We start from the raw sequence: 16,960 nt of genomic DNA on the forward strand, positions 1-16,960 counted from the left end.
TACCCGAGCGCTGGAGCTGCTCGAGTTTGCTCGCTCTCCAGCACCTTTCCCTGCCCCGAGCGGCGTTTCTTGCCATCAGTTCCAAGTTTCAAAGTTTATTTTAACGAGTTTTGAATGTACGGATTATTTTCCCACCGCGACGAAGTAATGGAAAGCAGTGCTTTGGACTTCAGTGTTTGCTGTCCTTGCCCAGCACTCCCCTCTGCTGGCCCAGCTCTGCTGTGCCGCGGGGAGATCAGCGGGAACAACGGGCACAAGACACATAGAACGGGTTTGTACTGACAAGAGGTCTGTGTTTGCTATTATTTGTTGTCAGATATGCGAGATGCCTTCAGCTGTCTTTGCTCGAAGCAGCTGAGAAGAGCTGGAGTCCAAGATGAGAACCAACAAGGTGTACAAGCTCGTCATACACAAGAAGGGCTTTGGAGGCAGTGGTCAGTATCTCCTGGTTTGCAACATGAGACCAGCACTCACCTAACTGAAAGCAATTGATTAATAAATTACCTTTTTGACAAAACAGTGAAGGTGGAACTTAGGTGTAACAAGCAGTGTTGCCAGCCAGAGTTTGGAAACTCTGGTAGGTCTTTCTGATAGCAGGATAACATTCTGACAACACAATAACATTTGTTGGAAGAGAACAGGATTGCACCTGTACAATAAAATTGCTTTATTCTACCTCTTCCCCTTTTGTTGCATTACTTTTTTTTTTTAACCTTGTGTTTCAGTCACCTTCATAAGTGACAGACATGTCAATGACTTCTGACTGCAGGAGGTTGTGTTCCTGTGCACTAATAACAGTGTCCTGCACTAATAACTGCCCCCTGCTTCTAGACTTACACATGCTGATAAATCCTGTCGAGATTTCCTGGCTGGCTGCTTTCCTACTGGTGTTTGGTGTATGAAAAACAGAGAGGATGATCCTGGCTGCCCAATTAAGGCACATTCTTTTGCTGAACACACCCTCTGTGAAAGTTCTGTTGTTTGAGCTGTTTGTGTCTGTGGGAGGGGCCCTGTCCTGGGGTGAAGGTAAAGCCTTGCTGGCACAGGGGGCCTGGGCTGGGGTGTTTATGTGGAGTAAACTATTGTGTGCAAACATGCAGGTGTCTGGTGTGTATCTGCTCACTGCCCTCATTTGTGTCTTGTAGATGATGAACTGGTGGTGAATCCTAAAGTATTCCTTCAAATCAAGCTGGGAGATGTTGTGGAGATTGCCCATCCCAATGATGAGTACAGGTGAGTTCTCTTTGCTGATGTCAGTCAGGTGTGGTGGGAGCACTGAAAGGGTGTGTTCACCTGCAGTGGCTCCTGGAGTGAGGGGCTCTTACAGCTGATACCACTTTGCTGCCATGAATTTTTTCTGCCTGAAGGAAAGTAAAAGAGTTGACTTCAGCAGGAGCTCTTGTCTAAAGTTTATGGACTTCTTTGTGTTTGGTGTTTGCTCGCCTTTCATAAGCCAAGTAGCACCTGAATACAGAATCTACAGTGTCTGTATCCTGTTCATAGAGCTGCTGTTACCTAAGGATAATTCTTCACCCTGTAGTATATCTTAGGACAAAATTAAAATTATGTTGTCAGCCATAAAAACATAAACCTTCTTCTATGAAGCTGTTCATCCTGCAGCCCCTGTCTGAAAAGCAGCAGAACACTGGTGTGAGGTTCTGAGAAGTTCTTGTGTGCCTTATTTTCCCATTTATAATATCATCTCTACCTCAAGAATGCCTTATAATGAGTGTAAAGAACAAGAGGGGGTGACAGGTGAGCAGGAGGATGGATGAAGCTTCCTAGAAAATATTATTGTTTCTCTTTAGCTTATCTGTGCTCCATGTTTCTAAATAGTTTTGAGAGTAATTTACCAGATAGACTGTTGGTCTCTCAACTTGTTTGCTGTTTTCTCTTTTGCCTGCTAGTCCCCTGCTCCTGCAAGTGAAGTCACTGAAGGAGGATTTGCAGAAAGGTAAAACTCCAGAGTCATCTTATGCACAGTAAAATCATAGACAAGGATTATGTGACTGAACTGTACCTGTGCTTGGCTAATGCTTGTATTTTAACTTCGTAGGTAAATCGATGCTCTGTCTATTTAGGAAGGGAAGGATTATAATTTTAACAGAAAATGATCAGCCAATTTTAAATCTATTTTTGGTTGAGTGATGTGAGGTGTGGTTTAAACCAACTTGGCTTTTTAGCCTGAAATTTTTGTTTCTGCCTTTTCTGACTGGCTTTATATCTTCTTGCAGGAATTAATTCAGCCTAAACTCTGCGTTTATCTCACCTGCTTTAATTTTACTGACTCTTAGATTGGCTCATAGCTGAAATAAGCTGTTGTCTTTTGCTGAGATGTTCACTTCTCTGCTGTCCTGTCTCATTTTTGTGGCAGAAACAATAAGTGTGGATCAGACAGTTGCCCAGGTGTTCCGACTGCGGCCGTACCAGGATGTCCACGTGAATGTTGTTGACCCAAAGGTGTGTGGCTTTGCTCAAATCAGAGCCCTGGGACTTTCCATCTACAGTAATATTGGGGAAAAAAAGGCATTTTTTTTAATTGAAAGATATTTAGTCTTCTTTCCTAGTTGCCTTGGGCAGTTGAATTATTTGCTGGTTTCTTATGTGTCTCTTCTCTCCATCCCATCCCTGCTCTCTTTTTGAACTCTATGGACCAGCTTCAGCACAGCCTGATGGAAGTGTAGACATTTCAAATATCTTTAAATTCTAGAAATTAGGGGTAACCAGGCAGAGTAAAGAGAAACAGAAAGTGACCAATCAAAAGAAGAGTCATGGGCTGGATTTGCATTATTTGGCACCACAGAGCCTCTTACAGAGAGGCATTTCCTGTGAATGTCCTGACTATCACAAGAGCTGCAGTCAGAGCTTACTTTCAGCACAAGACAAAAATCTGCAGGAAATAAGGTTTCCCTAATGTCATCAACAATGGCAGTCATTTGTTTTACTTGTGCTTCCAGTTTGCACTGAGACTTTTAGCACAGTGGGCTACAAGTGTAGCACAGTGGGCTACTTAGGCCTTGTGCAGTGTTTTGTAGCTCCCAGTAGTTGAGGTACACACACAGCTGTGGCATTTATTTGGATGGGAGTCCCTTTTATCTTATATTTGCCCTTCCTGTGGCATTTGGTTTTTAAATGAACATATTGATGGGCACTGCTTAGAAACAACCAGTAAAATCCAAACTCTGTTTTTCATCCCTTTCCCAGGAGGTGACCTTGGACTTGGTGGAGCTGACGTTTAAGGATCAGTATATTGGCCGTGGGGACATGTGGCGACTGAAGAAGAGTTTGGTAAGACCCCTGCTGCCCTCCTGTGCAGGGAGCAGGAGATAATGTCCTTTCTTCTGTGCCTGCTGTGAAAGAAAATAAGTGCTTTACCAAACAGAGAAAACTGAGGACACGAGCAGTGTCAGCAGCTCCCAAGGAACTTGTGCTGTGAGTGGTACGTCAGAGCTGGAGACATGGCTGTAAATGTGTTACAGAAAAATGAATCCCATCATTTCCTGCTCCACTGCTGTAATGTTAATTACTGTCTTGGGTGTTGAAAATGCTGTTGAGAGGTTTTTTTCTTGTGTTCTGAATTTTAATGATTTGCTACATTTGGAAGGAATCAAATCAAAACGTTTTCTAAGTAGAAATAAGCTGAAGTGTCCCCTCTCTGACAGTACCACTTAATAAGCAGCTGTTGGAATATTTTCTTTCTGCATCTCTGAAGTGCAGTCTTTGGCTCTTCTAAGTGCAGTGAATTAGTCAAATGATCCAAATAAAAGTTCATATGTGTTAAAAATGATTTTCTGTTGTCTTTTGCAGAGGTTTTGTAGGCTGGGATATCAGTAGTAGCTGCACTCAGTGGTTTTTGTTACTTTGTTATATGCAGATCAGGTGTTTGAGTGTGAATGGGGTTTTCTGGGCATTGTTCTGCTCACTCTGAGCCTCCTGTTCTTCTGACACCTGTGACTCTTCCCTCCTAGGTCAGCACCTGTGCTTATGTCACCCAAAAAGTTGAATTTGCGGGTATCAGGTCAGTGCCTCCTCTGAGGGCTTAATGTTACTTATGACTTTAGGTTTATGAGTTCTGAGTATCCAGCTGGAGAATCTGCTCTGAAAAATCCTTCATGTTTTATCGTTCTCTTACTCATCTACAGAGTTCTGTCTGCACCAGGAGGTGGGGGAAGGCTTCTGTCTGATTTGGGGTGAAAGAAACTAAGAGCAGGACAACCAGCTACACTTGTGGCTTCTGTTGAATGCCAAATATTTCTCCTTTTATCTCTTATAATATTTCTCCCCTCCTAAGATGTATTAATAGTTCAGATGAGGTTTAGTTCAGTTGCTGTTGAGGTGACTGAGGGACAAGGAAATGTGCAGAGGCTGTTTGACACCTTTTGGATTAAAGATCAGATTTTAACCAAATAAGTCATCCTTGAGTGCAGACTTTGGTCCATGTCTTGTTTGCTTAAATATTGATTCTCTCATCTTCATGTTTACTCTGGTCAGCAAATACTCTGCACTTCTTTTCTTCCAGGGCTCAGGCAGGGGAGCTGTGGGTAAAGAGTGAGAAAGTCACCTGTGGATACATCAGTGAGGACACCCGGGTAAGATTTCAGGAAGCAGGGAAAAAGCAGTTTTTCCCTTCCTGTCCTTGCCAGGTTTCTTGTAATTCTATCTTGCTTGCAGATTTGTGTGGATCATTGGAATTGGCTATGTTGTAAAGTGAAGAGTGGCAATAAATTCAGGGGAGTGAATGATTAGTGAACTTCAGCTCTGCTGTGCTGGCAGCACCAGGAATTCCTTGGGCTGTTGAAATGCCAACTTGTTAGAGGGGAAATTCCCTGCTATGCAGGGGGCACAGTCATAGATGTTGCTGTGTAATTAACCTCTTCATTTGGCCCTATTAGTGAATGTACCTTGTTTTAAATGAGGTCTTTATTCCTCTGCAGGTGGTTTTCCGCTCCACTTCTGCCATGGTTTATATTTTTATCCAGATGAGCTGTGAAATGTGGGATTTTGATATTTATGGTACGTAGGTAACTGCCCTGCCTGGGAATGGGGGTGCCAGCAGCTCTCCTTTCTGCACCTGCTAGAAAACTACCACTGCTGTTTATTTCTGCCACTGTTGGAAAACTGAAGTGCTCTGCCCTTGACCTGGGCAGTGCTCCAAGGTGCCTCAGATCCTTACTTGCAGTGCCACTTTTCTGTCTCCTGGGTGGGCCATCATTTTCCTGTCCCTGCTGTAGAGCCTGAGCACCATTATCTTGGTGATGAAATCAAGGGGCAGCTCACTGTGAGCACTGGAGAGATTTTTTGTGGGTTTGAACACGTTTGGTGACGAGGGTGGGTGCCAGTCTGTGAATCCTGAAACCACAAATGTGTGGAAGTCTCGTGCAAAGAGGACCTTGATGTTTTAGATTTCTCTTGACTTTAGCTTAGCAAGGAGGTAAAACCTCCTTTAGTCCAGGTGGAATTCGGTACCTTCAGCTGAAAATATTAAAACTTCAGGCATTAAGAATGAGTCACTTCTCTGTGTCATCATCCCATTTTTTTTCTGGCTTAATTCTTTAGCAAACCTCTTGCCACTTCCTGTGGCCATGTGTTTGGGCATATGGAGCTGGGCAACTGTTCAGAACTGGGCAGGGGATCGGTTGTGCATCCTCTGCCTAAAAGACAGTACAGATGCTTTCCCAGCATGCTGGGAGAGTGTTGGAAAAATTAATTTAAAGGCCAGAACCTTTTGACAGTGAGAGTCATGTTTACATCCCCTGAAACAGTCGTGCTTTTTAACATTTATATCATCTTATTTTAGTGATACGAGCCTTCATTGTGCACACAGCTGCTCTGAGTCTGATAGAAATAATTGTCCTAGAATCTCAGGGTTAGATGTGCCCCTTACTTGAGGTAACTAGAGTTATCTGATGCTTGGGAGATGTTTACTTTGCAGGGGACCTCTACTTTGAGAAGGCTGTGAATGGTTTCCTCGCTGACCTCTTCACAAAGTGGAAGGTAAATAGCTGATTGAGTTCAGTTTTAATTTTTTATTTCCCTGGAATTGTTAGGGACTCCTCTCTGAACAGGTGTATCAAATTGCTGTAGGTATAAACAAATTGAGTCAATTGTCTTTAGGTTTTTAAGCAAAAATCTTGGCAACGACAGAGAGGAGTTTCTTTAGAGAGCAGGGGAGAGTGCTCCTGGTAAATGTGATATAACCAAGAAGCACAGAATCTGCAGGGCAGATCATTGTTATTTCAGAGAGGCAGATGCAGGACTGTGCAGATACATTAATATAATACTGTACTTTTTTTTAATTACCTTTATTTCCAGGTGTGAGGGACAAGAGCGTGTTACTATGTGTTTTCTACTGAATGTGACCTTTAAAGTTCTTTTTTTTTTTTTCATTTATTCTTCCTGGACAGGAGAAGAATTGCAGCCACGAAGTGACAGTGGTTCTATTTTCTAGAACATTTTATGAAGCAAAATCTATAGGTATGTAAAATCTGTATTTTCATGTTTCCATTTTTAAACCTATATCCTTCTCTTTTGAAAATTGGTCACAGGTTGCCAGTTAATTTTTCCCTTTTTCTTTTAATGCCCACATTCAAAGTATTTCCTATCAGAGTAGGCACACAGCCATTGTTATGAAAGTACTGCAGTGAAAGCCTTATACAGAAGAATATATGACAAATTTTCTTCATCATATTCCGACTCTCACGTTGGTTTGAAAGCAATTTTTCTGTTGTGTAGGAGGTCTGATATTTCTCTGAGTGTTTTGGGTTTTTGTTTGTTTGGTGGTTGGTTTGTTGGGTTTTTAAATGGAAAAACAGCTCCTTTCTGGAAAAGATGAGTCATTTCTCCACAGGAGCATGGGATAAGACGTGCTTTTCCTCCCATTTCAGATGAGTTTCCTGAAACACATCGTGCATCCATTCGACAGGATCACGAGGGAAGGTTTTATGAAGATTTTTACAAGTATGCTTGTTTTCCTCACAGTTCTTTTAGCTCTTGTCCCACAGTGTATGTGCAACCCAGTGCACCTTTTTGTGCATTCCTTTATAGTTTGTTCATCCCTTCTCCCTTCCTCTCATGGCTTCCTTCCATGATCCTCATTAAGCTGTGCTCTCTCTAGAGTTGTAGTTCAGAATGAGAGGCGAGAGGAATGGACCTCATTGCTTGTGACCATTAAAAAGCTTTTCATCCAGTATCCTGTGTTGGTACGACTGGAGCAAGCAGGTACAAGACTCCTCCTTTCCCTGCTTTTACCCTTTTCTCTCTCTTTTTTTTTTTTCTTTTAACTTGTCTGTAAACTCTCCAGTTTCACTTGGACCCTGGTGTTGTACTCAGTGCTCTCCTGGCTGGGCTGTTTTGCCCAGGTCTTTCTGTAAAAACATAATAACACCAATTTTGCCTGTAATTTTTGAAGTAATAGGATTTAGTACAAATACATTTTTTCTGGTTTTGGGGTTTTTTTTATTATTTTTATAAAGATAATCTATGCAGAGATGATGATCTTTTTTTTTGTGGGTTTTTTTTTTTTTCCTTCTGAACACTTGTCCAGATGGCTTTCCTCCAGGTTACAATTCCACCTCAGCACAAGGGAACTACCTGGAGGCCATAAATCTTTCATTCAATGGTAAGTTATGAGCAATGGGTAAAAATATGCAGGGGAAAAAAACCACTAAAGCAGCTACCAATAAATGGGTGTGGACTTCTGTTGCCTGTTCCTTAACACAGTGAAAAGAAGGGGAATATTAGGTGTTAAATTATCATTTTGAGCCTCTGATGTGTCTCTGGAAAACCAGTGCCTCTCAGATAACAGTGTTGAGTATTTCAGGTCTCAGGAACCATTTACAGGGCCTTGAGATGATGAAACTTTGAGCCGTGCATCTGTGTGAGAACCTCTGGGAGTAGAAGCTGAAATGTTAAATTGTGAAAGTGTTTCAAAATGAGAATAGATAAATGTGATTAAGTTGAAGCTGATCCATCTTTTTTTAGCGGAGAGTTGGATTTGATGAGCTGGAGGGGCTCTCCAAAGGCACACTTTTTGTGATTCTGTACATAGATGTCATTCTGTCATTTTAATGCCTGTCTTGTCACTCCCGTAGGAGGGAGCCCAGGGTGTTATTTGAAATGATTAATGTTGCAGTCTACCTTTTTGGATATTTTGGTGGTGGTGGTGTTGGTTTTTTTTTTTTTTTTAGATGTTTAAAGGAAACATTAAGCACATGAGAAAAAAATATTCCTTTTCATGTGTCTGGTTCCCATCTTCTCTCCTGCCCCCACTCCTCTCCTGAAGCTTTATTAACATTCCTTGGTTGGGCAAGGCTGTCTCCATCTCCAGCCCCTCTCATATGTGCATGTGCTCTGGGGAAACTTCTTAAGCACCACAGCTAATGGAGAGTCACCTGCCTTGCTCTGAAAAGAAACATCCAGTTCAGGTATTCCCAAATTCTGTCCCGCAGTGTTTGACAAGCACTACATCAACCGGAACTTCGACCGCACGGGGCAGATGTCCGTGGTGATCACCCCCGGCGTGGGCGTCTTCGAGGTCGACCGGCTCCTCATGATCCTGACCAAGCAGAGGATGATTGACAATGGTAAAGAACTGGAGGTGCTCAGGAGGCAAAGAGATATGTTGGGGAGAGATGGAGCCTCTTTTGGCTGTGAAAAAGTATCTGCTGTGACCTGTGTGCTCTGGGAAGAGGGGTTATAGCTGGAACACTTGTCTGTACTTCATATTGAAATGAGCAGATTCTCAGGGTACTCAGAGGCCTTTAATTTCTCTTGCTTGTGGTAGAGAACTTCATCTGTCCATGCAGACCTGTCCCTTAGAGGATAATCTTGCATGACTTGCATTAGTTTAGAAGAAACATTTCTTTTATCCCCACAGGCACTGTTGGTTCATAAACATACCACAGGGCTGTTAACTACCATTTTCAGTTTAATTACATCTTAAAATGTGATATGAATAGAAATTGGGTCTTCAGCTCAAGTTGATGATCTGTTTTGGCTTAGCATATCAGTCCTGCTCGACAGCTGAACTCTGCTGCTCTTTGTTTCCAGGGATTGGTGTGGATTTGGTGTGCATGGGAGAGCAACCCCTGCATGCTGTACCACTCTTTAAGGTAAGGTGTGCTCCTTTCCCCTGCTGTCTATTCCTGCTACAAACGTTGTTCCTTTTGTGACCAGCTGGTTACTGTGCTTCTGATTTCCTCTTACAGCTCCATAACCGCTGTGGCCCCGGGGACTCCCGGATGGGTGATGACTACAATATTCCACACTGGATAAATCACAGGTAGGTGGATTCTACCAGCCTTTGCTAAACACTCCTGCTTTGCTTTCCTCTTCGTAATCTGTTGAATTCTCTTTCTTCTTTCACTGTTCATTTCCTCTGCTCTCTTTGTGAAACAAAGCCTTATATTACATTACTCTTGTGGAACCCTGGGCATTAATGCAACATCTCAGAAATGAGAGGCAGTCTCTGTAGTTTTCAAACAGCTGGTGTGAGTCAGTGGTGTCACATACATTGGGGAGAGCTGTGTAACTGGCACAGTGAAAATGGATGCCTTTCTGTAGAAGGGGGAAGTGAACTTGGAAGTGCAGGTGTCAAGCTGCATATTAAGAAGTGGTCTAGGTTGAGGCTTTGTGGATATCAAAGCCTGGTCTCTACAGAAAGTGTAGTTTCTCTCAAGTTAACCATCCCTCAGTAGTTTCCATGTGTTTTATGCAGAGAAGGGTACCTCCTTTTCTCCATCCAATGGCTAGTTCAGACTCACAGGCTGTTTGCTGTGTAGCAAACCAACTGTGTTCAATTCTTAGAACTTAGAGCCACCCTGTTTTCCCTTTCAGTTTCTACACATCCAAAAGCCAGCTCCTGTGTAACAGCTTCACTCCACGGATCAAGCTGGCAGGAAGGAAGGTGGGCATCTTTCTGATTTATCTTTTCTTCTTACTAGTTTGTTAGATGCCTTTTCTCAGCCAAGCATCAGAATCTTTCTAGCAAGTATTCCAACAGCTGGAACTAAGTTGCTGTGCTAAAAGACTGTGAAAGCAAAGCTGTCATGTTTGTTGTAGGGACTGTGAATGAGGGACTAGTCTGTAGTTCTTCCTAGGATAAAACTAGGTGGGAAATGTTTTAACCACCATAAAAAGTAGAGTTTCATTCTGTAACAAAGAACTCCATGGAGAGGAAGAGAAGTGTGTTTTTCACACAGGTGTGTGACCGAGTATCAGTATTTAATATTTCTGAAGTGGTCTGGCTGCCTTGCTGAGTCAGCAAGATAAACTTTGTCTGCTTGATCACAGTGGGGGATATTTCCTTAGAACATGCTGACTGTTTCCCTTCTCTTTTTCTTTCCTTCCTTTTTTGGTTTTTTTTTTTTTTTTTGTTTTGTTTTGTTGGTTTTTTTTTTGGTCACTTCACACTTCCTTTGGACCCTCCAGCCGCTGACTGAGAAAGCAAAAAATAATCGAGATGCCTGTGAGTAATTCTGTTCTGGAAGGATCTACCCCACTGACTCCCAACCTAACAAACAGCTGCAGTAAGACAATGACACTTCAGCAAAAGGAAGGGATAGTTGTGCCAGAAAACCATCAAACCCACATATTTGTTCCTGGGGATGTTAATGTGCACGTGTCCATTGGCTTCTTGGCAGATAACTAACGTGGAGGGGGGTGTTTGTGTCCTGGCTGTGGCACCTGGACAGAGGAGGACATGGTGTCAGGCTGGTGTGGTGGTGATGCTGTTCATGGGGGTGGGACAGAGGGGCCTTCACTGGCTTGGGGTGTTGTCAGTACTGTGAGCACAGAATTACAGTGGGAAAAGCCATCACTCCTCTAACAGCACCTCGTTTCAGGAAGGTGGACCTCCTGTAAGTGAAGTTGTTCATTTTTTCAAAGATGCTTTAAAACGTGCAGTTCCCTCATGAGAGAAATCAAGGCATCTGTTCATACAAGGATTGGTTTGTTGATTATTAATTTAATGTTTAGGGTATATGGGGGAAAGATATTAGGGCCCCAGCAACCCTCATTCCAACACCAACTTTGATAATTGAGCTGCTCCAGCTGGTTCTGCTCATGAGACTTTTGCATGGGATTTCTTTTGGAATAGCTGCTTTTCTCAGAGGTGAGAGCTGGACGCTCTGACTTGCAGATCTTGAACATTCTTGAAAGAGGTTGCAGTGCTGTGTGATTTCAATTTCAGCATTAGGAGCTCCCAAGGATGCTGAGAATGCCCTGCCTATCCAGGTGGATTACGATGGCTACGATGCCCAGGTGTTCCGGCTGCCGGGCCCGTCCAGAGCCCAGCGCTGCACCACTTTCAGGTAGGAGGCTTGGCATGCACTGGGTCTACAGCAGCCATGTTATGGTGGGCTTCTGGATGCATTAAATGCTTTGAGAAATACAAGGAGAATTAAGCTCCACATGCTTAGAGTTGAAGAAAAAGCTTTGTCTGTACCTGGTCTTCATGGCTGATTGTCTGATTTTGCTTCTAAGATAGTGGGTGGGATCTAAGAAAAGGCATAAATATACTTCCTTAAATCTTTCATTTTGTCTCAAGTGGAATGAAGCCAGTCTCCCTCACTAAGTTTCTAAGAGATTTTGCAAGGGGATTAAGAAGGTACTTGCACAAATAGACTTGCACAGAGTTGTAGAAAAGCAATTACTTTGATTCACTGCTTAGTAACTTAGTGACTGAACACAGAGTGGTGGAAAATCTTCCCTGAAAATGATGCCTGGATCCTGGACACCCTGTATGAGAGCAGGAACAGGGAAGCTGAGTGCAGGTTCTCCACTATTCCGTGGCCTTTTGTCTGAGGAGAAAGACTGTTTGTTCTCAGGTCCTGGCCAAATTCTTTGAACAAACTATAAATTTCAGTGCTTTTTCAGGAATATGGGATTGATGAGCTTGTTTTGAAGTATATTTTTTGCTTTCCTTCTTTCAGCAGTATCGTCTAAATCTGAAGCAACTGTGCATGTGGACTCACTTGTTAATATGAGCAGCCTGTAGAAATCCATGCTGGAAGATGCCAGTACAATTTAATGTAGTTAATAATTCCAAGTACCTTCCCTATAGCTGCCTATTCCTGGTACTGTAGGCCCAGGTCTAGTATCTTCTAGGCCACATCTGTGCTACCAGCTCAGTGTGGTGTCTGTGGAATTACACAGGGAGTCGAGTGTGCTCTTCTCACAGCCATGCTGGGAACATTTCAGTGTTCTGTTCCTCTGCTGTCTGAGGCACAGAAGTATGAAGTGCCCACATGGTCAAAATAGACAGTGATGCCTTCCTTGTAGTCCTGTTTGAGTTCACCTCCTGAGTATGGAGTCCTTTACATGACTTGGGCCTGTTCAAGCCCTTTGTTAACCCAGGAATTAATCTCTCTTTCCTATCCCTTTCCAGGTCTGTGAGGGAGAGGGAAAGTCGGACCAGGAAGAGCTCGAGTTCCTACGACGTGTCGTGCAGCCCGTCCCTGCAGAGCCGCACGCTGCCCCCGGAGGAGGTGCGGAGCCAGGCCTCTGACGACAGCTCCCTGGGCAAGATCTCCAACATCCTCATGATCCCGCGGCCCCACCTGCACCAGTGTGAAGTCAGCAGCTCCCTGGGCTACACCAGCACCAGAGGTCAGCCCGGGGCACGTGGGGAAGTGCCTTTGGTGAGGAGAGGGAAGGGAAGGTGGAAGTTTGTGTTGGGCACTGCCAGGCCAGCACAGGGGAGATGGTGCTTGTTTAGCACTCGTGGCACAGCTTTTCCATAGCTCCAGCTGTGCCTGGGTGTGCATTCTCCCTTTGCTATCCTTGTCCAATTCCATTGCTTTTTTATTGGCTCGTCCTAAATAGAAGTGTCCTGACACTGATTTACTCTTTTCCCTTGTCTGTGACCTTCTTTAGTACTTGACTATTCTCCTGTGTCTGCCTGCAGATGTGGACATACACAAGGAACTTTTATTATCCAGGTCACCTATAATCTGTCAAATGAGAAGTGGCCTTAGCAGTGAGCCCTGGGGGACCCTGCTTATAACATCTCTCCATGGGGATTTGTTGTCATTAAGACTCACTTTCGAGATCCTTCCTTTTGACAATGCACTGCTGAGCTGTCTCAGTGTGTTAGCAGTGCTGGCACTCTCCTTTTTCTTCCCTTCCAATTTAATTTTTTTTCTCAGACAATATGCAGTGTCTTCCACAAACCCAACTCATTTCTAGGTAAATTGTATTCCTCCTGCAATTGCTTCATCTTCTATCAAATTCTATCCCTGAAGGCTGTTTCTATTTTTTCATGTCATGCTGTATGGCACTGATACCATATTTATCCTGTCACAGGAATCAGAGTTACTGGTGTAGAACTGCTCTCAACAATGTACTGGCATTACAGCTGCCTTTCATGTTTCCACCTACTGTCATTTAGTACAATTTTTTTGGTATTTTTGTTACTCCTGTAGTTTGAAGGATAGTCTGGTGACCAGCTGAAGGTGTTCAGCTGGATGGGGATGTGTGTGGAATAGGAGTGGTGGGGAGAGAAGAGTCAGAGAAATCGAGGTTTTTCACATGGCAGTACAGAGTAGTAAATGAGACCCTTCCTCTTCTTTGGAATTTCCACTTGTTGGGCAGAGTAATTGCTACTTAGTCATGTAGTATATTTCTCTCTCCTATTTCTAAATAACTGCACTTCTATTCTACATCCAGTAGTGACAATGAACTTATCTTGTGGAGGTCACATCCCATGTCTTTTGGGAGTAATCCCTGATTTCAGTACTCAAATCTGAATGTTACAGAAAAGGCACGTGTTGCTCAGCTGTAGCTTCTGCCATGTCCTTGGTATTCATCCTGAGGTTTCTGGTGTTTTTATTTCTCAGAAATTCTCTAAGCTCTGAAAAATTCTTCATAATTGACTTGGCAAGTGGTTTCTTCATGGCTTCATTTAGTGTCACAGTTCTCAGCAATGCTGTAATGGCAGATGGAATAATGCTTTTTCTTGTCTGGATTCTTGTTTATGTTGTACTTTTCAGACTGGACTGAAATTGCTTTCAGCATCTCTCCCTGCCTGCTCCTCAGCTCTCCTTATTTCCTCCTGCCCTGGGGGATCTTTCCATCCCTGAGCAGTTCATTCCCTCGCTCGGCTCCTGCGCGATCTCCCGCTGACTCGGTGCTGTGTTTTCTAGATGTCCTTGAGAACATGCTGGAGTCTCAGCAGCGGGACTCCAGTGCCCCTGGGAGGTTCCACGTGGGCAGTGCCGAATCCATGCTGCACATCCGACCGGGGGGATACACCCCCCAGAGGGCCCTCATCAACCCCTTCGCCCCCTCCCGCATGCCCATGAAGCTCACGTCGAACCGGCGCCGCTGGATGCACACCTTTCCCGTGGGTAAGGGAACAGAACATCACACTGCCTTCCTGCTTCCTTGCCTGAGCTTTAACACAATGAGAGAACCACTCTGGTTCTGCACTGTGCCACTGGCTGAGCTGAGTGTATAGGCCTGCTCAGTCCTCTCTTGGAAAATATTACATCTGTTGGCAAACAAGTACTGGGGAACAATCCTATAGCAGCTCCTGAGGGGAATTGTTGCTACAATTTGGGTTGACTTTCAGATGCTGAATTGTTCTCATAATTGTTTAGTGCCTAAAGTAGGCCCTTCAAAGTATTTAAAAGAAAATTTTACTTCACTGCTCTAGAGATGCCAGAGGTTCAGTGCTTTGGAGATTTTGTAAACATGTTTTCCTAATGTCCATTAGTTATCATTGCCTGTGCTGTTGGCAAAAGGAGGGTTCAGGCAACTGAGGAGTCAGTGCAGATGTGGTGATTAATGATCCAATGTAACTGTAGGTCCGTCAGGAGAAGCCATCCAGATCCATCACCAAACCCGGCAGAACATGGCAGAAATGCAGGGCAGTGGGCAGCAGGACCTGACCCATTCCTCTGCTGAGCTCCTGGAGCTGGCTTACCATGAGGCCACAGGCAGGTGAGGACCTGAGAGTGAATCTGGGTAGACTTTGCATGAACATCCCCTTTCCTTGAGGTTTTATAGAGGTTGTGAGTTTAATAGTTTTGTGTCAGTGCCACATGTGCAGGATCTACTTCAATTTTGAGATACAAAGCTCTCTTGGCAAAGCTGGAGTTGATTTACTTCCTCTAATTTGGGGAGGGTTGTAGTTTATCACAGAGAGCTTGCAGAGCATAAGCAATATAGTGCATCATTCATGGAATTGTTCAAAATTACCCTATAAAAGCCTTTGCCTTTAATTCTTGTCTTATTATCCCAATAGCTGAGACTTCCATCCCAGAATAGAACATTTTTTAGCACAGGACAGAGCTTTGCCTCACAGTAGCTGTTGAGCAATTTCAGTGCTGTCCATTCAGTCCTGTCCTCCCCATGCTGGTAAGAAACACCCTTCAAAACACGGCAAACAAAGTACCTATGTTTGTAAACTACTCTCCTTTTAAAAAACAAGCTTTGGTGAGTGATGGGAGCTTATATTGTTTCTTGACTCTGAGAAGTGAGAAAGTGTTTTTACAGTGAGAGACATTGCATTGTTCCCTTCACCAAGGCCATTTTTCAAGTTTTCTCCAGTCTCCAGTTATTGTTTTACCTGTTTTTCATTTGGTTATTCTTTTACTGATAGCATTTTCTCCGTGTTTTTCACTCATGATTAAATATTCCTTATCAAAACCATTTTGCTAGCTTAGGCAACTTCAGAATTGTCAGTAAGTTAATTTCTTTGATGATTATCTTTCCTACTGTGTGTTTCTTTTCTCTTGTGTGCTTATAGAAATTCACCTTATGTATTGTTTCAGGATGTCCAGGGTGAGTGAAGGCATTGCTGGTATCCTCTGCCTTTTTGATTTTCAGGGTATTTTTCCTGCTATCTTCAAGCAGTCCTTCAGGAGATTGCACTGCCTAATTATTTTTTCATGTTTGGATTTTTGTTTTTCATTTTATAGGAAAATCATTGTCCTACCTTATACTTTGTGTTTTCCTTTACAATACTCTAATCCCCGTGTTCCACAGATTTCCGTAATTGTCATCCTCACCGATTTTGTTCCTTAGTTCTCACTTTAAAAAAAAAACCAAACATTTTTATGACTTGCTATGTACATCCTAGTGTGCTAAAGCATCTTGTCATTACACCAATCTCTTGTGTCATGTTCCTGACAATTCCTTTTCTGGATCTTTGTCATCTCTGTGGATGATGTGCTCATCCAAAGCAGTTGGCTCAGTCTGGAAGTGAGGTTTATGGAGCACAAAATCAGATCTGTAAATAACCAGCTAAGCTTTATTTCTCTCCAGGGAGGACACAAGTAGCTGGTTCTTTGCTGTCCTGCACGGGCAGTGCTTTGGCTATTGCTGGAGGCAGGGAACAACCAGCCTGGACAGATGGGGGATGTTGTTACAGCCTCTCTGTGCTGCCACCTCTGCAAACGCTGGGAGAAGAACTGGGATCCACCATGGGCTCAGCTGAGGCAGCAGGGCTGGGGGCCTGGTAGTGGTTGTATTTGTTAAAAGCAGGGAATGGCACAAGTGAGGAAGGTCTGTTTTGTTTTCCTCCAGACACGTCAGCTCTCGGCATCCGGGGGACAGCGGCTCTTTCCTGAGCTTCAGCGGGACAGAGGAGTTCTCCAACGGGCTGGCTGGGAGCAACGGGGCAGGTGAGGGGCAGAGCCTGGAGCTGGGAGAGCCCTGAACAAGCCCATCCCTGTTAGTGACAGGGTAACAGGGGCAGGAGTCACGGCAGGTGGGAGCACAGGCATTGCCAAGGAGGAGGAGCCAGTAATGGAGAAACGTTTTTTGGAGTTGGATGATCTGTTGATGCTCTTACTTGGGCTTCTTGGTGTGTGGTGGTTTTTTTGGTTTGTTGTTTTTGGTTTGCTTTGGTTAATGTGTCTCTACTTGTCTAGGTATGTCTTACAACCTTTATTATAGAAAGATGCTCATTGTTTACCTATTATAAACTCAGGCAGTTACTGAGTTCCACAATAACAAA

At 43.7% G+C, this 16,960-nt stretch overlaps 1 protein-coding gene across 6 annotated transcripts in view; it reads left to right on the forward strand.

Moving 5' to 3' along the window:
* Positions 1-16,960, forward strand: part of DEPDC5 (DEP domain containing 5, GATOR1 subcomplex subunit) — a 43,049-nt gene that overhangs the window by 502 nt on the left and 25,587 nt on the right. For all 6 annotated transcript variants that reach the window (XM_032705724.1, XM_032705726.1, XM_032705727.1 and 3 more), the window contains exons 2-24: positions 317-434; positions 1,146-1,233; positions 1,908-1,954; positions 2,375-2,460; positions 3,205-3,288; positions 3,969-4,018; positions 4,520-4,589; positions 4,935-5,013; positions 5,933-5,994; positions 6,405-6,474; positions 6,885-6,957; positions 7,115-7,218; positions 7,544-7,618; positions 8,448-8,582; positions 9,049-9,110; positions 9,207-9,280; positions 9,835-9,904; positions 10,429-10,465; positions 11,189-11,309; positions 12,386-12,606; positions 14,142-14,345; positions 14,805-14,940; positions 16,528-16,625. In XM_032705724.1, the coding sequence (XP_032561615.1) occupies positions 377-434; positions 1,146-1,233; positions 1,908-1,954; positions 2,375-2,460; positions 3,205-3,288; positions 3,969-4,018; positions 4,520-4,589; positions 4,935-5,013; positions 5,933-5,994; positions 6,405-6,474; positions 6,885-6,957; positions 7,115-7,218; positions 7,544-7,618; positions 8,448-8,582; positions 9,049-9,110; positions 9,207-9,280; positions 9,835-9,904; positions 10,429-10,465; positions 11,189-11,309; positions 12,386-12,606; positions 14,142-14,345; positions 14,805-14,940; positions 16,528-16,625 (2,104 nt within the window). In that variant the 5' untranslated portion in view covers positions 317-376. The remainder of the gene's footprint in view (positions 1-316; positions 435-1,145; positions 1,234-1,907; positions 1,955-2,374; positions 2,461-3,204; positions 3,289-3,968; positions 4,019-4,519; positions 4,590-4,934; positions 5,014-5,932; positions 5,995-6,404; positions 6,475-6,884; positions 6,958-7,114; positions 7,219-7,543; positions 7,619-8,447; positions 8,583-9,048; positions 9,111-9,206; positions 9,281-9,834; positions 9,905-10,428; positions 10,466-11,188; positions 11,310-12,385; positions 12,607-14,141; positions 14,346-14,804; positions 14,941-16,527; positions 16,626-16,960) is intronic.

This window comes from Chiroxiphia lanceolata, chromosome 18 (assembly GCF_009829145.1).
Source record: "Chiroxiphia lanceolata isolate bChiLan1 chromosome 18, bChiLan1.pri, whole genome shotgun sequence".
Lineage (NCBI taxonomy): Eukaryota > Metazoa > Chordata > Aves > Passeriformes > Pipridae > Chiroxiphia > Chiroxiphia lanceolata.